The sequence below is a fragment of the Saccostrea echinata genome, unplaced genomic scaffold (genome assembly GCF_033153115.1).
Source record: "Saccostrea echinata isolate AGI-Se365-2 ecotype Australia unplaced genomic scaffold, CSIRO_AGI_Sech_v1 ptg000028l, whole genome shotgun sequence".
Taxonomy (NCBI): domain Eukaryota; kingdom Metazoa; phylum Mollusca; class Bivalvia; order Ostreida; family Ostreidae; genus Saccostrea; species Saccostrea echinata.
Genome location: NW_026889777.1, coordinates 4,737,861 through 4,757,844, shown reverse-complemented (window position 1 = coordinate 4,757,844; position 19,984 = coordinate 4,737,861). Strand labels below are relative to the sequence as shown.

The following is a 19,984-nucleotide window of genomic DNA, read 5'->3' as shown; positions in this document are numbered from 1 at the left end:
AAAAAGGAGGCATTTCAGCATCTTAATTGACACATTTATAAGCAAAATTTCTACTTATAAACCTAATGCATCTTCACATTTTTACTACAGCTGTCATTCTTCATGCTTTGTTCACGAGTCAGCAGGGGAACTAAATAGGGGGATAAAAGATTTATGGTACACAGGAATATGTGAGCTTCCTGAAAAACAAAGTCCTTGCTTGAAAGAATGCCTTATTTTATAAAACAAGCTGAAAATGCAGTCCTCACTGTATAGGTGAAAAAAAAAAATTACTTCCAAATCTAAGCAAGAACTCCAAGCTTTCAAGAATTTTAATCCAGTATACATATACATAAATTGACATATTCAAAATTTAGTGCAATCACTTGGTATTGAGTGGTTAGTGTAATAGTGAATTAGTACTATACACATTTGCACCATGTACTGTATTTATTGATTTATTAATGGTCATCATGAATTAGCGCATTGTTGTTGGCGCTAAAAAGCCGCTAAAATATATGAAGCTCGCTATTTTAAGTACACATGCATACAGTATATAATGATGCTGGCATATCAGCTTAACAAGATATACCTTGGATTGAAGTATTTTATTTAGAAATTGAATGTTTTGATAACACTTGACAGCAGGAGCACAAACTTGAATCTTGACAACAAAAGAGGATGTCTGCACATCCTACAAAATTCTAATGTGGTCTGACTACGACTCTTGGGATCATTAAATGTACAATACTGTAACCATCTTCATTAGCCAAGGGTTTCTGATCCACAGTGGATCAAAAACCCTTGACTAGCAAAGATGTACTGTAACAGGAAGGGAGATAATTCTTCAGACCATGTGCACCAGGACCCTTGAGCTCACAAGAGGTGTTCTACAAACTGAGCTTTTTTAACCAGACCAGCAAATAACACTGTCTGGCCACTACAAAACTGATGAAAAGAAATTGCCTGGGTAAATCATTGAATTTCCTAAAATTGCCCCTACATCTGTTCCACCTTAATAGTAACCTAATTGTGCTAGCTGTGCTGAAGAAGTTAATGTATGATTATAATATCTAAACTATTCGCACTTGGTAAAATCTGCAGACCATAAATGATAATATGTATCTACTGGTACTCTGTATTTATTTCATATATTTAAATGTGATTTTCAAATATTTAAAGGCAATTTTAATCCTTTCTGCCATTGTAAGTTATGGGAGACTTGTAAATGACCCACAAAGTTTTGCAATAAATTTACTTATTTCCCCTTGGAAAAGTGTCTCATTGGAAAAAATTGAAGAAATTTCAAATGCTTTGAACAAAGCTTAAAGTAAAATTACTTTTGTGCCTCCAGGAAAGAAATCTAAATTGAAAGTAATAACAAGAGGCCCATAGATCACATCGCTCAGCTGAGACACCTTTCTCTTCCTGACAGAAGAGGATTACAGTACCTCTTCTTGTCTTTTCCAAATAATGTCCCCAAGTTTTCAGTTTAATTTTACAGTAGACTGAGGTCTAACATCAAATTCACAATATGTAGCCTTTTTATTATGCCCCCGTATCGCAGATTCGGGGGTATATAGTTTTTACCCTGTCCGTCCGTCTGTCTGCTTGTCTGCAAAAACTTTAACCTTGTCCATTAACTTTTGATTGGTTGGAGCTATGGCTTTTATATTTCACATGTGAATTCTTTTGGGTACCATAATATTTGACCTTGACCTTGGAGTTGGACCCAGTTTTGCAAAATTTTACCAAACTTTAACCTTGGCCATAACTTTTAAACAGTTGGTGCTAGGGCTTTCATACTTCACATGTGTGTAATCCTTGTGACAAGACCTTTCTTTGGATACTAACAACTTTGACCCTTTGACCTTGACCTAGGAGTTTGACCTAACTTTTGGAAAACGTTAACCTTGGCCATAACTTTTGAATGGTTAGCGCTAGGGCTTTCATACTTCACATATGTAATCCTTGTGACAAGACCTTTCTTTGGATACCAACAACTTTGAGCTTTTGACCTACTTTTGGAAAACTTTAACCTTGGCCATAATTTTTAAACAATTAGTGCTAGGGCTTTCATACTTCACATATGTAATCCTTGTGACAAGACCTTTCTTTAGATATCATTAACTTTGACCTTGGAGTTTGATCTACTTTTGGAAAACTTTAACTTTGGCCATATCTTTTGAACAATTGGTGCTAGGGGTTTCATACTTCACATTTGTCATCCTTGTGACAAGACCTTCCTCTGGATACCAACAACTTTGACTCTTTGACCTTGACCTTGGAGTTTGACCTACTTTTGGAAAACTTTAAACTTGGTCACAACTTTTGAACGATTGGTGCTTCGGCTTTCAAATTTCAGCTATGTACTTCTTGGGAGAAGGCCTTTCCTTCAGCACCATTAATTTTGACCATTTGACCTTGATGTTTGACATACTTTTGAAAAAACTTTAACCTTTTCCATATTCATTCAATGGTTGCTGCTACGCCTTTCATATTTCACATGTTTATTCCTAGAGACAAGACCTTACTTTGGGTACCAACATATTTGATTTGTATTTGAGAAAGTTTAACCTTCACTATAAGTTGCCATATGGGGGCATCAGTGTTTCACAAACACATCTTTTCTTTATAATTTTTTTTTCCAAAAATGTTGCCCTAATCTAGTCCCTGTGGCCATGCTTTGGAAAAAACATAGGTAATCAGAGATTACGAAGCTCACCTCGATGAATGTTATCTATAAGACAGTAATGCAAATCTAACATCATATTTTTTTTCTACTTAGTGTACATCCCAAGATCAATATCCATGCAAGTTTGATTTTAGTAGGACCTATAGTTGGAAATAGACCTCTTCTAAAAACTTTTAACCTGTTTACTAATCAAGAAAACCTTGTTCAGTTCCAACATCCAAAGCAAGTCTGGAAGTTTTCATCCTTAGATGCACCATCTATGCAAGTTTAATCATAACAGGCCATAATATTACATAGCTACTCCAAAACCATTACCCTGGTCACTTATCTGGAAAACGTAGGTCAGATTCAGAATCCAAAGCAAGTCTGGAAGTGTCCATCCCGAAACACATCATCCATGCTAATTTGGTTAAAATATGGCTAAAATTCACTCATTTGGAAAATCTAGGTCAGTTCCAGCATCTGAAGCAGGTTGTTTAGTGTACATCCCTAAATGCATCATCCATGCAAGTCTGGTCCAGCTAGGGCTTATAGTTACTTGGGAATGGACTTGCTCCTAAAACTTTAACCGGGACGCCAACGCTAACACCGATGGTATAGCATAAGCTCATCTCAACTTCGTCGAGGTGAGTTAAAAAAATCTAAATCTACATTACATGGGGGTTGAATTTGTAAATCTGATCTTTGTTATTAAAAGAATTTCTTACATATTCCAAAGTAATACTTGAACTCTTATGTGACCCAATCCTATCCCCAAGGACCCAAGAATTAAACAAATATGCATAATATACACTAAATGGGGATGCTTAGCTATTTGACTATGGTCCTGCTGTTGTAGCCATTTCCTTGCTCAATGGGCTTCTCTTCTTGGAGAGATTTTTATGGTTTTTTTCCCTATATTTATATAAAACTTTGACCTCCTATTCTGGCCCAACCCGAGTCCAAACAACGTTTCAACAAAATTGATTATACACCACAAGAAGATGCTTGTATATATACTATCAATTTTGGACCTGTTGTCATTGAGAAAAAAAGATTTCCCTACATACATGTAGATAAGTATAGATAAAGTAACTTTGTTCCTCAACTGTGGCCCCACTCTAGTATGGGGGTCAAAAATTGCATCTATACAACACTTGGATGTTTGCATAAAAAGATGTTAGTAAACATGCTGTATTGAGAAGAAACTTCTCACAGACATTTCCTATGTATACATACATGTATATTACATGTGCCCCTATTTGGGCACCACTTTAGAAATTGGGCCCATGATTTGTATCAGGTTAGCTAAAAAGTGAACAATTGCTATACTTCAATTAGGAAAGTAACTTTGGCTAATGTTACAAAAACTACCTTAACTTGTGCAGTTAAATGTAGAATCTTGTGAGAGAGTAGACCAAGTCAGGATGAAAAGAAACAGGTAGTTCATCTAAAGCCTCTTACAATACCCATTAAATACACAAGATAGAAATATTGTGTATTGCAAAAAATTATCCTCTGGTATTTTTCCTTCAATGCAATAAAAAAGATGAAATTTTGCATTGCATAAAGCAGGGCACTAATCAATCATTTTGGTTACCCCCACTTTCTGAAGATGAATCAACAAAACTGAAAATAGCTTTGTATAATATCCTTCTCTTTTTTAATTCATGCACTAATATGACTGGGTACAAGCGTACCTACGTATTACAATACCTTTAGGCAATTTCAAAATTATTTTGTACATGTACATTGTGTTATTACAATATAATGATGATGAAGTCATGTACATCAGTTATGCAATACACCTTTCACACTGGATGAATATTTACAAGACAAAATATTTTGTTACAAACAAAATTTTCAATCTTGATATCAGAGCTTAAATATGAAGTGCATTTTTCGAAATTTAAATCTTCACAACAAACATGCAACATTATTAGACCTACTCCTCCATCAAATATATTTGGCAGTTTCAGTTTACAATAATGTTTCAATATGCAATTCTGTCTAGCAGTTAATCATTTTGGAGAGAAAACATTAACAAATACATGTATTAGCCTGCTATATTGAAAATGGTTAAAGAAATTCATTCGGAGGGAAAAAAGAATACCTAATTAAATGAAGTGAAAACAGCACATGAAAAATATCCATGTGAAATCAAAGATTCATACATCTACATTTGGATTTAAATCTTTAAAAAGTACAATTTATTTTATTTCCCATTTGCATTTCTGTTACCATCACCAATAATAATAAATATTACATGTATTTATCAACAGGACATCAATCACAGCTCAACCGACTACTCAATTGCTTCTCAACTATCTGCTCAATTGTTGCATAACTGACTGCTCAACTGTTGCTTAGCTGACAACTCAATTATTGCTTAACTGACAGCTCAAATGTTGCTTAACTGGCAGTTCAATTGTTGCTTTACTGACTGCTCAATTGTTGCTTAACTGACAGCTCAATTATTGTTTAACTGACAGCTCAATAGTTGCTTATGTGGCTGCTCAATTATTACTTAATTGACAGCTCAACTGAATGCTAAAATTCTGCTTAACTGCCATATAAATCTGCTCATTTACAGTTTATAAACAGTATAACAGTATAAATATGACAATGTTCTAAAGAGGAAAATTCTGGACAGTAATTTAAAATAAAACATTTTTTAATAGTCCTATAAAATAGAAACACATTATAATTGTCATTGGAACTTAATGGAAGAATTAAACAATACATATCTGACATATTTCAAATAGATTTTATCTGCTTTATTTCAAAATATACTTAAAAGAAATATGTAAATTTTTTTTACAAGATTGTTGAGGTACAGCATACAGTGTACGTTCTAGTGAAGGATGGACCGAAAAAAAAGTGTATGGATGGAATTGAAGAGTTCACAGATGTGCTTTCTGAAAACAATATATTTACATATATATGAAGATTATATGCATTGGTCATTAAGAATTTTTTAAAAAGCATTTACACATCTTTTGTACATGTTAATTTACTAGACATTAAAATAGATCACAAAGTACAGGGTGAGACAAAGATTCTTACAAACACACAAGTGACCATGGATATGTAGGTTTGATCTCTCTCACTAAGAAGCTTTCATGTCAATCTCAAATGCACACATAAACTGTTCTCCTTCTATACTAGACAGCAAATTATGCAGCACTATCACAAATCAAAGGGGAAATCATCAGTCCCATGTAAAAGTCACACAGGTTCCTATTAAAATTATAGTCTTTTGGATAGAGATTGTCTCCCTTTGGAAAACCAATCACCGTCAGAATTAGTTATCTCCCTTGGAAAATAACTTTTTTAGTTATTTTTTTTGTTATTCAGACATCCTGTCTGAAACCAGAGTGTGTAGTCAGGAAGTGAATCACCACTTGTTGATGTTGAAGATTCGCACGCCGTGAAGCTGGGGCAGCTTTGGAATTACACTGAAGCCTAAGGCAGCCAAGTTTATACAGAAATGTGTAGAGTCATATTTTGTGTAAAAACTGGCCAAGAAAAATCTGTCAAAATATATAATTTTAGAAAGGACAGTTGTATATAAATGTCTTTCAATCACTATAATCCAATTAAGAAACTGTCAAAATTTCTTTAAATTAAAACAGATGATTACATGATGACTAATGCAGTTACTGAGTTAGTGGTACAGAATGAAATAGAATGTCGTATTTTTTAAATAAAAGATGAGCAGGATTAAAGACTTACATTACAATTGGGACTATTGTCAGGAATTTTTTTGTAGGAGTGAACTGTTGTCCAAAGTCTATTTGTTCCCATTGTGTTTGGGTCCTAGCTTTCCCTTGTTCTGGGGTTCCCCATGGGGTGCCTTTAGTGACATGCAACATGAAGTATGTTATCTGTAACAAAAAAAAGTTAGCAAGTACAAGCCAGATGTTGACATCACTTTTGTATAAACATAGGTAATCAAAGATTACGAAGCTCACCTCGACGAATGTTATCTACATGTAAGGCAAATTTCACATCATATTTTTTTTCTAGTTAGGGTACATCCCAAGATCAATATCCATGCAAGTTTGATTTAATTATAGACCTGCTCAAAAAACTTTTGACCTGTTTAGTAATCAAGAAAATTTTGGTCAGTTCCAACATCCAAAGCAAGTCTGGAAGTTTTCATCCTTAGATGCACCATCTATGCAAGTTTAATCATAACAGGCCATAATATTATATAGCTACTCCAAAAAAATTACCCTGGTCACTCTTCTGGAAAATGTACATCAGATTCAGAATCCAAGGCAAGTCTGGAAGTGTCCATCCCTAGATACATCATCCATGCTAATTTGGTTAAAATATGGCTAAAATTCACTCATGTGGAAAATCTAGGTCAGATCCAGCATTCGAAGCAGGTTGGTTAGTGTACATCCCTAGATGCATCATCCATGAAAGTTTGGTCCAGGTAGGGCTTATAGTTACTTGGGAATGAGACTACTCCTAAATCTAAACCTGGTCTCACATGTGGAAAATCTAGATCAGATCCAGCATCTGAACAAGTGTGGTAGTGTCCATCCCTAGATGCATCATCCATGCAAGTTTGGTCCGGGTAGGGTTTATAGTAACTTGGGAATGGACCTGCTCCTAAAACTTTAACCTGGTCACTCATCTGGAAAATCTAGGTCAGATCCAGCATCCGAAGCAAGTTTGGTAGTGTCCATCCCTAGATGCATCATCCATGCAAGTTTGGTCAAGGTAGGGCTTATAGTTACTTGGGAATGGACCTGCTCCTAAAACTTTAACCTGGTCACTCATCTGGAAAATCTAGGTCAGATCCAGCATCCGAAGTAAGTGTGGCCATGTCCATCCCTACATGCATCATCCATGCAAGTTTGGTCAAGGTAGGGCTTATAGTTACTTGGGAATGGACCTGCTCCTAAAACTTTAACCTGGTCACTCATCTGGAAAATCTAGGTCAGATCCAGCATCCGAAGCAAGTTTGGTAGTGTCCATCCCTAGATGCATCATCCATGCAAGTTTGGTCAAGGTAGGGCTTATAGATACTTGGGAATCGACCTGCTCCTAAAACTTTCACCTGGTCACTCATCCGGAAAATCTAGGTCAGATCCAGCATCCGAAGTAAGTGTGGCCATGTCCATCCCTAGATGCATCATCCATGCAAGTTTGGTCAAGGTAGGGCTTATAGTTACTTGGGAATGGACCTGCTCCTAAAACTTTAACCTGGTCACTCATCAGGGCTCGACATTAACTTTTTTTCCTACTTGTCCATTCGGACAAGTATCCAAGACATTTACTTGTCCGAACTTCAACTTCACTTGTCCAAAAATTTTTCAATAAAGATCTAATACTGTTAACTTGAAAACTGAAATAAAGTCCATTACACATGACATGTGCTTGATTGATTCGTGATGTCATTGATATTTACAACAAACACATAAAACGAAATTTTATCTAGGCTTTCTGTCCTGACAACAACATAAATGTCCACAAGTGAAGCAAACTTCGTTAAGTTCGTAAGTTCCATGCCTTTTCAGTAGTATGCAATTAGTGAACTTCGATCCCGAATCAATGTGAACTCAATTAGTAGCGATCCCTATCGGGATTGAAGTCCGGTTTTTATGTACAGCTTCCGTCTTGAGACTACCGATTATCTTTCACAGTCGTTCTTATTATTATTTAGAGACTCCTTTACATTAAAATACACTTGTCCAATCGGACAAGTGCTCAGCAATATTCACTTGTCCGCAATTTTTTTTCACTGGTACCAGGCAAGCGGACAAGCGTTAATGTCGAGCCCTGCTCATCTGGAAAATCTAGGTCAGATCCAGCATCCGAAGCAAGTTTAGTAGTGTCCATCCCTAGATGCATCATCCATGCAAGTTTGGTCAAGGTAGGGCTTATAGTTACTTGGGAATGGACCTGCTCCTAAAACTTTAACCTGGTCACTCATCTGGAAAATCTAGGTCAGATCCAGCATCCGAAGCAAGTGTGGTAGTGTCCATCCCTAGATGCATCATCAATGCAAGTTTGATCCAGGTAGGGCTTATAGTTACTTGGGAATGGACCTGCTCCTAAAACTTTAACCTGGTCACTCATCTGGAAAATCTAGGTCAGATCCAGCATCCGAAGCAAGTTTGGTAGTGTCCATCCCTAGATGCATCATCCATGCAAGTTTGGTCCAGGTAGGGCTTATAGTTACTTGGGAATGGGACTTGCTCCTAAAACTTTAACCTGGGACGCCGACGCTAACGCCGACGCCGACACCGACGCCGACGCCGACGCCGGGGGTATAGCATAAGCTCATCTCGACTTCGTCGAGGTGAGCTAAAAACTAATATAGTAAGTTTTACAAGTACAGTATGTTTTGGTGTTTTATACAACGTTGATATTTCGTCAACTTTTAAAATAACACTTCTTGATAATTATAATGAGAGTTTAATAGATGATGGTTTACCTGCATCTGTCTAAATCTAATTCTGTATCTAATTCCAATTCAGATAAGAAATACAGTAAATATGTCTCATGCAAGAACTTCGAGATATCCAACCTGACATTTGAATATCTAATAAGGTAAGGAAAATAGACTCTCTTTGACTAGTACCCAACATATCAATGTTTGAAAGTTAAAAGATGCATAAATGGACATGTAAGCCTAAAGTAAAAATGTTCCAATTTAGCAATTCCCATAGTCTGCTCAGCTATTCCTAGTATGAATCTATATAGTCTGAATTGCAATTCTCAATGCTTTTTGGTACATTGTTGCACCTTTTCTAGGGAAAGAAAAAAAACTGAATAAAACTTCTTATCTTGAATTGGAAACACACTGGTTATATGATTAAATATTGGTTACTTACTATACAGTGAATGACATTTGTGAGAGTCCAGGCCACGGCCACCGAGAAGAATGGAATTGTGAGAAGCATGAAGTGTGTGATCAACACGATCAAAACATAAGTTATCCAAATTCCTCGTGAGCCCAAGTATGAATGGGTCGGGTTCTCTTCGCTTGTTGCTGTACCTATATTCATCCTTGGCGCTAAAAATAAAATTTAAAATAATTAATTATGCATGAATATAACAGTACAAAACTCAGTAAACAGCAAATATTTAATCAACATTTTGAAATGTAAATATTTATAACTGTCAGAATGCAGTATAATACAACTGTCAGAATGCAGTGTAATACACAAAAAGATAACAAAGATAATTCTGGAACTTGTGCTTGAATTGGAAAAAAAAATATCTGAAATATAAACATATGAATCTTTCATTTTGATTCTAAATATTTAAGTCTTTACTCTGAGACTGAACCTATATTTGTCTAATTGTGTAACAATGCCTCTATTTGTGTAACAAATTTGATTGCAATCAGACCTAATCTCTTGAAAGAGAAGTTTTTTTGACAAATTTTACAATCACTTTCACTGGAACAAAAAATGAGTACATGCATGTATATACAGCTGAACTTTAGTTATCTCGAACACAAGGGATATGTTGAAGTGATTTGGAATTTCCAACCAATTTTTTCTTTACGTTTTAACCTCATTATCCTGAATCCTTGGATATCTCGAATTTTTATATTGGTCCTGTCAAGTCCAAGATAATGAGGTTTGACTGTAGGTTTATGCATCTTGATTTAGACTACAAGTGGAACATAACCCTCAACATCATGAATGAACTCCTCACTGGAACTAGAAGAACAGTGACTACTTGTGTTGAGTATTACTTGAAATTAGAGGTTGGAGGATGTGGGGTTTTCAAAGAATTTTACAGATTAATCACGTTTTAGTAACTATGGCAACACTGTTCATAGAAATCTGATGATGCACATAATTATGCATCCTAAACTAGTCTACTTGATTATTATGTTTACTTGAATGATTACTAAAACTAAAGACTAAGTAGCATTAGGAACTTGCTTACATACAGATGGAAACACGACATACACTTTACCACCACATAAACTCCTCTGGTCTGTAGCTAATGGGGCTTAACTGCTGTAGTAGAGGCATTTCGGGAGATAAAGAAAAGTCGTTCTATGATTGTATGCTAGAGAATTGAACGTCTTGAAAATGTTACACTTTGCTATGTAGGACTATATGTAACTGCTGCTAAATAAAATATGACAGAAATGCGAGCAAGAGAGTATGACACAGAACCAGTAATTTGGTACCATATTCTTAAATTCCCTCAAATAATTATTCTAAAACTACACATATTTGACATCTAGTTCATATAAAATGACTCAATGAATAACAAATGTAATGTTCATACCAAAATAAAACGTGCAAAACAAAAGACCAATACGTGATATATAATAAAACGGAAATTCGTAATCAATGATAATGGCCTCCAAAATCAACTTCCGGATAGGGTCCCACCACTTGCAATTTTTACCATTCCGCAATAGGTGAAGAGATGTTATGATTTAATCCGTGCAGAAATATTTTTAGGATACCTGCTAGAAATTGGGATGCATAAAAAAAATACATATCCATGTACACACCTTTAATTATCTCACTCAATGAAATAAAACTTATTTCGGGATTTCTCAATTGCCATTTAAACTTTGTGTTTAGGTTGCATAAAGGATATCCGGTTTTCGTCACATTGCCAAATAACAAATTTTTCTTTGATGACCTTAGCTTTAGATACAAACTCTATGCGGTTGTTTTCTGTTTGTATTTAGCTTTTGTCTATCCATGGCAAATAGTTGCCATGCAAAAGCCAAAACCTAAGGCTTTTGATCGGTATCTTAGAAAAACTTTAATTTTTGTTTCTTTCCCATATTTACTTTACACATTTTACAAATTATATGAGGTTTACGGTGTTAGAAACAAGAGTAAAACAACACTTGAATTAAAGGAAAATGGAGAACCAGAACCCAAAGGTAAGAAGAAAATAGCCGGTTCTGTTAATTATACAACAATTACTTGATCTGCCATCTCGTCTTTCTGGTGAGTGCTGCCCTTGGTCAGATCCAGTCCAAAGACTATTTCTACCTATTACAGTTGAACTTTGGTATCTTGAACACTGACATCTCGACCATGGATATGTCGAAGTGATTCGAAAGTCCCAAACACTTATTAAGTATTTTACCCTGGATATCTTGATTGCTTGGATATCTTGAAGTATTTTCTTGGTCCTATCAAGTTCAAGATAACGAGGTTTGATGATAGACAGACACCTCGGCCCAATGACACCTCGGCCCGTCACGTTTGACACCTCAGCCCTGACAGGTCGGCCCAAAATCATTGACATCTCGGCCCATATTGAAGACACCTCAGCCCAAGAAATTTTTTTAATTTTCAGAATTATTTACTGTATTCACTATGGTAATATAAATGTATGTATGTATAATGACGATATGTACAGTGTATACAATAAACAGGTGCAGATAAAATTTCCAGAATTTTTGAACGAACGACAGCATAGATGTCAGCTGCTGTATCTATTGAGTGGGATGATAGGAGGTCTATTTATTTATTTTGTTGCTTATGAAAATGCAACTTTATTCATTTCATATGATGTTAAGAATTCTTTTACTTAAAAATCACTTTTTAGTAGGGGCGTATTATATAGAAATATATGTATAAACCAGTGCATGCACATAAGCATTTGTCCTGAGGTATTCTGTCCTGATCAATAAGATATCTTAATTCTTTTTTTTTTTTTTTGTTTTTGCTATATATATTACTGCTTAAATTTATAAACTCAACCTTACACAGATAGAAATTAGGTTAACCTGATAGGTCCTTGTTACGTAATATTAGAGCATAATGGATATATTTCCTTAAACCAACCAAGGTAGATATGTGGTTTGTACCCAGCAATATTGGATTAATTTAGCCTGTTCGTAATTAACTCCTCATTGTCACCACCCCATATGACACACAGGGACTTGAGACAATCGTAGCAAAATCGGGTATATAAGTATACTATATACCCAATTTTGCTAAGATTGTCTCAAGTCCCTATGATATGACACGTGCTTGAGACTCCAAAGGATGCGCCGCGTCTTCTTGTTTGTTTAACGACTAGCACTTTGTGATGGACAGTCTTTTTTTTAATTACCGTCAATTTACTCTCGGAAGATTATTCATTTATTTTCTTTTTCATTTCATGGATGTATAATAATATAATCCGTCGCATATAGTCCCTATGATAATAAAATACTTCAAAATATATTAAATAAATATTTTAAATAATACATTTTTGTTTGTGCCGAGGTGTCTTTAATGCGAGCCGAGGTGTCTAAAATCTTGGGCCGACCCGTCTGGGCCGAGGTGTCAATGGGCCGAAATGTTGTTGGGCCGAGGTGTCTGACATTCGGTTTGATTGTATTATCTAGCTAGAAAAAAAACTTTACATAGCTTACACTTTAATCTTTGATCACCTTTTCAAACTTCAAACTGCATGAGACAGTCTAGATTGTAAATTAAAATTCCGTAGCTGAGTCTAAGTAGGCCTTTTGCAATTTTTTAACAAAAGGCATTGTAGAAAAGATGCAATTATATTTTGCTTTGTTTAGGCTCTTTGCAAGTATAAAATCTTGATACATGATAACTGCAGGGTTTATTTGCCATTATCACATGAAATTCTGATAGCAAAAGAATTCTAGGAAGGTTTCAGAGAAAAATTTGCTTGAAGAATATACAGATTTTAATTCAAATTTTCTCTGTTCTTACATGTTAGACTATTGAGCTCACTGTGCTCTCTATGAAAAGCTACCTAGGTATTTAAATCTACTTAAAGTAGCTACTTCTACCTATTTTAACCTGTTTTTAAAAATAGAAATAAATAATAATTAAGGCGCATCTATAAAACAAGGCAGACTTGTTGCTTATCATGTTGTGCACTTGCACAGCAAAATGCGGAGTATAAATTTGTAAACTTTACGAGGGTGGAGGATGGATAGGAAATCCATGAAAACTTGTCCCAAAAACCTTTTATCTAAGAATGCATGAAGGTAAGTTTTAAAATTTATACCAATTCACAAGATGTCTTATATTTACTATAACTAGCTTCATAGGTAGAAATAGTCTTTGGACTGGACCTGCTAGTAACAGGGTGTTAATAAGAGCACATCAAACACAACTAAAAGCTTCATATTTTCAAGTTTAAAGGTATAGTTAACATGGTTAAAAACCAGATAAAACAAAACAAGTTTTAAAATTAGTTATCAGGAAACTTTTGTAGTTGGCATTTACTGAATTTTTTGAATTTTAAAAAGAGTTTAAAGCATATAATTTTAGGATTATAAGCTTTTGATATCTCCTATAATTGGATGTTTAAAGAACTTTGGTTAACAAAATATACCAGTAACTGATATGCAATTTTTAATCTTTAGGGGAGTGAGAAGGAAGTTTAATTATGAACTTTTGTTTTGAATTAATTTTTTTATTAACATACCGACCTGATATTTTGGAAAAAAGTCTTGAAAAACAACTTATTAAAATAGTGGCCCAAAACATATCATTAATCATTATAGTAGTAGGTACAATCTTAGTATAAAACATGAAAAAGTATCTGTAATCATGATCTGACACAATACAAATGACAAGTTGCCAGTGTTGCAAGATATCCTGATATACGATGAGTACCGGCCGGTACTCTCTTTTATGACTATAGCGCAGTGAACTTTTAGTAAATACCCAGTAATATTCTTTTCTCTTTTTTTTTCAGTTTCAAGAGCAGAAGGTCTTAGAGACAGAGTTAGCCAGCTTGAAGAAAGGAGCAGTATGTACTGATTTTTTTTTTTTATAAATATTACTATGAATTAGTTTATTGGATCAAGGTGAACACAATGTTATATTTCTTCGAGACATAAATATCTTAGGACTATCACAATAGAAGAAATTATTTTTAGGTCACCTGAGTCAATCAGGTGATCTATTGTTACATCTGTTTTGGTTGGCCACTGTGTGTTGTGTATAAATTTTTCACATTTTCAACCTTTACAACCACTTGGCCAAATTCAACTAAACTTACTATAAAAGCATCCTTAGAGGATGGGGAATTTTGTTCAAATGAAGAATCACACCCTCTTTCAAGGGGATAAAATTAACAGTGGAGATTTTGTGGGGTAATAAAGAAATCTTCTTCTCAATTAAACCTAGAACCACTGGGCAGAAAAGATGAAACTTGTGTGAATATTTTAGCTTCCTTACATAGTCTTGTTCAAGTGATAATCATGGCTCCCAGGTTTGAGTGGTGCTACAATAGAAAATAAATATTTTACATGGGAATTAATTTTTTTTTAATCTTCTCAAAATCAGCTGGGCCATGATTACTCTTTTTAGGTCACTTGAGTCTTTTATTTTTATGATTGCAAAACCTTTACCAAAATCCTAAAAGACTCATCACCTGGGTCCACTGTTCAGTCTCAGGGTTGGGCTAAGTTAGTACAGAAATATATTTAAAATACACAAAACATTTGACATACATAACAAAGAACTTTTTCATGGAATTCCTGAAGATAAATTGTTTTCTTGATTATAATGAACACACTTAATCCTTTAAATTACCATAATTTTGAAATTCATGCCCAAGGAGTGCAGCTAAGTTGGTCATGATACATTGAAAGAAATATATTACAACTTAAAAAAAAAAAACTTTAATTATGGAAATGTATCAAAAAACAGTTGCATGATTACAATAAAATTAATACTACTACTAACCCTTTACCTAAATTATGAAATTGATGCCTCTTGGGTCCAGCATTGAAGCCCCAGAGCAGGACCTGAGTTGGTCATATATTGAAATACATGACACCTTTGCAAATTTTATTTACTTATGGACATTATGAAGATAAAATCCATAGTTTATACTTCCCTGGCCATGGTGAAGACCTTAGTCTGGAACTTATTGGGTCATATATTGAAAAAAGTAACATTTTGATCTCTTTTTTTCTCATGAACATGTAGGAAGCAGATTCTTTAAATACACATTTAGCCCTCTACAAAATAAATTGATGTATCCCTGGACAGGGATCAAGCCCCAGGGTTGGGGCAAGGTTAATCATATGTTGAAATTTATCTGTTTTACTCCTGAATTTCTAAGAGACAAGCTTTACATGATAATGATTATATTGAGTCCTCACCAAACTGTTAAATATTTGTCCTGACCAGTTCTCATTCCTGGGAATCTTAATTCTCTTGATACTCAGGTGACTGTCAAGATCCATTGGCCTCTTCTTTTCATATAATAATTGCTGACACTGAATGATATATATCTGAATTATTCATGTACATGTAGGTGGTAGCAATGATGATAATAAACTTGGTGTGTTGAATAACTATGTTGTACCAGTACATATTATTTTGTATATGTGATTGCATTGATTTCATTTTATCTTTCAAGAAAGTGTACAAGCAGCAGCAAAATAGCAATATCTTCTTCCAAACAAAGACAGAAGATGTTATGAAGGAATGCAAGCGTAAGTGTAGCATTCTGTTTCCAATACATGTACATCAAAAAGATGCTACAAAAAAATTTTTAAGAACAGTGAAATAGGTGAAGATAACGAACAGTGATAATCTCAAAAAAACCTATAAACAATACAAATCTGTGAATAGGGCATAAAAAACTGAGCCCTAGAAATTCCAGAGGTAGGATCAGGTGCCCAGGAGGAGTAAATATCCCCTGTTGACCATTTACACCCACCATGAGCCCAAAGTATTTATCAGATAGATAGAATAATGCATAATCAAATTCAGTATAAAAACAAAGGCCTAACAATTGGTATGGAATATGACAGTCAAAATATGACCAAATGATAGGTTGTATTTACTATATTAAAATCTTACAATGAGGAACAAAGCAATTTTAATGTTATGTATGGAGAAGAGTTCAGATCTTGTTTGTAATATAACAGATAATGGAAAAATGCAAGTAAGTACTACCTAAAAGAATGCATTTTTAAGATTTTAATGCTTTCAAACCTCATTATCCCTAACTCGATGGGGAAAACTATACGAGATAGTTGAGATTTCAAGATACCAAAGTTATTTACATAAATAAAAAGTGGTTGGAACTTCCAACACACATAGTATACCAGATTTTAATGTTTGAGACACCAAAGTTCAGCTGAATAATTAAAAATATATTTTATGCAGAAACTTTAGAAGGTCTTGTTAAAGAATACAAGTCTTTAGAGAAGCCAGAGTGTGAAAATGACACTGAAAATGACACCGAAAATGACACAACAGATATGGAACCAAAGATGGAAACAGGAAGTTAATCTACAATCAGGGAAGTAGGAAATTAAACTATCATCAAGGAAGCAGAAAAGTTTGCCTTTATGGTCATTTTGGACATTGATTCAAACTTTGACATTTTTAAAATTAATAATTATATTATATTTTGAACTGTGTATAAAGCATTGTTTTATTGAATGAATCCTAAAATTTATATCATTTTGTAGATGAAATGCCTCGTTTTATGAGGTTTTCTCAGAAATATACATTTGGTTGTTGTTTTTTAATTGACATTATCAAAGATCCTAATTTGTTGCATTGCAGTTTGTACAAATTTCAAGTTAACCCTTGAAACCATAATAAGTAACTTTTAAATATGGTTGACAATTTATTATCTTCCTTCTTATTATTAAGAACATTTTTGTAAATGCAGTTTTTTTTTTGTCGTAGATAGAACAAGGTACTGGTAGGTTTAGACCCATGTTGAACAATTGTCAAAATATTGTAATAGTGCACAACAAAATCATAGATGCTTTTAAATGGATATTTATTTTAATTTATACATGTAATTTATGTGCATAAAGTCAAGTGAGAGTTACATGTACTTGTACAGTTTTGTTTAATGTCTAAATTCTCTTAGGTGCACTTGGTTGTAAAAAAAAAAATGGAAAAAAAAAGAAAAAGAACACAAGGAACGCATGTACATGTATCTGCTAGATTAATGTACATGTATTTTATGTTTCAGTGTCAGATATATCTTTGTGAAAAAGTGTGATAGACCCACTGCAGCAAAAAAATATGTACAACTTCATGAAAGTCAAAAAAATAAAAATATTATCCTCTCTTGATCTCCGTTCTGTAAATCAGTTTCAATATTAATTTTTATCAAGGAATCATTTTGAAAATTACAAGCTGTGACATTTTTAACTGTGTTTTTGTTTTTTTTTATGTTAGATGAGGGGCCAACTTTGGCACAATCCACACCTCATCCTTTTTAGTTCAGGGCTATGTTACAACGCAAAATGTATTAAACCGGAATTATTGCATTTTGCGTTATTACATTTTGCGTTGATATCAACGCAGAATTTAATAACGCAAAATGTAAAAAAACAGACTTTTAAGGATTATTACATTTTGCGTTATTACATTTGCGTCGAGATCAACGCAAAATGTAATAATAAGATTTTTGGATTATTACATTTTGCGTCGAGATTAAGCAAAATGCAACAACGCAAAATGTAATAACACACTTTTAGGCCAGTCATGTTGAGACTAAATTTCAATTGAGTAGTGGATGAAGAAAATAAACGGAAAAAATAAAACAAAAGGTAAAATAAACTTATGCTAATTCTTGCATTTAATCTGATTTCATCATATGATTTCATTAGCCATTTAAAGTCCGTTGATATTCAAATCATAGGTGTTGCAAATTAGAAACGTGCGTGAGCACGAGTGTGTGAGGGGGGGGGGGGGGGATTTTGTGATCAGTGTATCAGTTTGCTTTTGCTTTTTGATAGGCAGATGCATGGAATTTAGAAAAGAAATCTATTTATTTTTACTGGCAGGTGTAAATATAGCGGAAAGGGAGTTTCGTGACAATTTTAAAAGATTCCATACCGTTTTACATATCATGTGCATTGCAGACCAGCAGAAACAAAATTCTCTCTCACCCTCTCTCTCTCACTCTCTCTTCAATAAAAATGGATAGTTGCTGCATGCGCATAAAAATACAATGATCAACTTACATATACGAAGTAACCCTACCCCCGCTTTTCCTCGTCAGACACACACACATGCACTTCTAATTTGCTAACCAATGCACACATGCACGTCGTGCATGCATATCAAGAGCTTTTAATGGACCTATGGTCAATCTTTGGTAATTAAGAATGTCAGTGATGGATATATAATACAGACGTATTTATAAATAGAGATGTCAATCAAAGTTAAGTTAATGTTGTATAAGTATTCAATAAAAATGTTAGAAACAAAGTTAAAAAAATTATACAATTAGATTTAGTAATGTCTGTAAAAGCCGTAACGTATGTCTCATAGTCATAGGTGTGTCTGCCTATTTAGTAAAGCGAGTTTCCCCATTGTTATATGTTTAAATCAATTTTGTGATGTTTGGCATTGAACACAATACAAAAAAAAATTATATTTTGTTTTATTACATTTTGCGTTGTCCTCAACGCAAAAATTAAGTAACGCAAAATGTAACGACCAAAAAGTGCATAATTACATTTTGCGTTAATACCAACGCAAATTGCAATAATCCAAAACTTGTGTTATTACATTTTGCGTTATTACATTCTGCATTGATTTCGATGCAAAATGTAATGACACAAAATGTAATAATCCCAGTTTATTACATTTTGCGTTATTATTACATTCGCATTGTAACAGGGCTATAAAATTTTAATACATGTATTTAGAATACAACACATTAGTTTGCCTCTCTTACTGGGTATATTTGCAGTTATGACAGGAAAGAAAGAAAATTCATGACTGGACCAGGACCCTCAGCATTACTAGTCAATTATTCTAACTACTGAGATTCCCAGGACAATATCCACAGTCCCTATTGCTCAAACCACAACACAGTGGATACCTATTTATAAGGTCTCCAAATATGAAGTTAATATTTAATACTCAGTATTAATTATTCTGAATTAATTAATGTTGATAAATTGCAGGTATGTCAATATATACTGAGGTATCAATCCTGCAGCTTGTGAAAATTTTATTCTTTGTTGAGAATTTTTCATGGTAGGAAATGCATGTGGTCTGAATGAAATTGAAATGACCTTTTTCTCAGAGCACTTTAGCATGTAAAGTACAAATAAGTAAGATAAAAAAAACAAAATGAAATATAATGAGGTAGAAATGTAAATTATGATTATCTTAAATGTAAAATTGAAATGTGAAGATAATGAACAGTGAATATTCTCAAAATTGTCAATTAAACAATACAAATTGTGAGCAAGATCCAAAACTGCCCCCTGAAAACAGATGTGGGATCAGGTCTCATGGAGGAGAAAGCATCCCCTGCTAACCAGTCACAACCGCTATGTGCTCCTTGTCATGATTGGGTAAACGAAAAATCTGTAGCCAGTATGGTGTGAAAATAATG

General features: G+C 34.1%; 2 protein-coding genes across 2 annotated transcripts; one reads left to right on the top strand and one right to left on the bottom strand.

The window, feature by feature from the left end:
- Nucleotides 1-5,309: 5,309 nt before the first annotated feature.
- On the bottom strand, nucleotides 5,310-10,988 carry LOC133194051 (ORM1-like protein 1). Its single transcript, XM_061329980.1, has 4 exons — nucleotides 10,928-10,988; nucleotides 9,508-9,689; nucleotides 6,389-6,540; nucleotides 5,310-6,186 (listed from the first exon to the last, which is right to left on the bottom strand). Exons 2-4 carry the CDS (start codon nucleotides 9,679-9,681, stop codon nucleotides 6,051-6,053), a joined length of 462 nt encoding a protein of 153 aa, XP_061185964.1. The 5' UTR covers nucleotides 9,682-9,689; nucleotides 10,928-10,988; the 3' UTR covers nucleotides 5,310-6,050.
- A 299-nt stretch (nucleotides 10,989-11,287) lies between these two features.
- On the top strand, nucleotides 11,288-17,778 carry LOC133193648 (ASNSD1 upstream open reading frame protein-like). The gene is made up of 4 exons (XM_061329602.1): nucleotides 11,288-11,543; nucleotides 14,339-14,392; nucleotides 16,016-16,091; nucleotides 16,771-17,778. The coding sequence occupies exons 1-4, from the start codon at nucleotides 11,523-11,525 to the stop codon at nucleotides 16,893-16,895; spliced, it is 276 nt and encodes a 91-aa protein (XP_061185586.1). The 5' UTR covers nucleotides 11,288-11,522; the 3' UTR covers nucleotides 16,896-17,778.
- The last annotated feature ends 2,206 nt before the right edge of the window (nucleotides 17,779-19,984 follow it).

Excerpts from the sequence above, each read along its gene's own strand:
- LOC133193648 (XM_061329602.1), top strand. The coding sequence starts at position 11,523 with ATGGAGAACCAGAACCCAAAG. Across the intron at positions 11,544-14,338 it reads TGGAGAACCAGAACCCAAAG|TTTCAAGAGCAGAAGGTCTT; the intron begins GTAAGAAGAAAA and ends TTTTTTTTTCAG. Across the intron at positions 16,092-16,770 it reads TGTTATGAAGGAATGCAAGC|AAACTTTAGAAGGTCTTGTT; the intron begins GTAAGTGTAGCA and ends TATTTTATGCAG.
- LOC133194051 (XM_061329980.1), bottom strand. The coding sequence starts at position 9,681 with ATGAATATAGGTACAGCAACAAGCGAAGAGAACCCGACCCATTCATAC. Across the intron at positions 6,541-9,507 it reads CAAATGTCATTCACTGTATA|ATAACATACTTCATGTTGCA; the intron begins GTAAGTAACCAA and ends TTTTTGTTACAG. Across the intron at positions 6,187-6,388 it reads ACAATAGTCCCAATTGTAAT|ATTTTTCTTGGCCAGTTTTT; the intron begins GTAAGTCTTTAA and ends ATATTTTGACAG.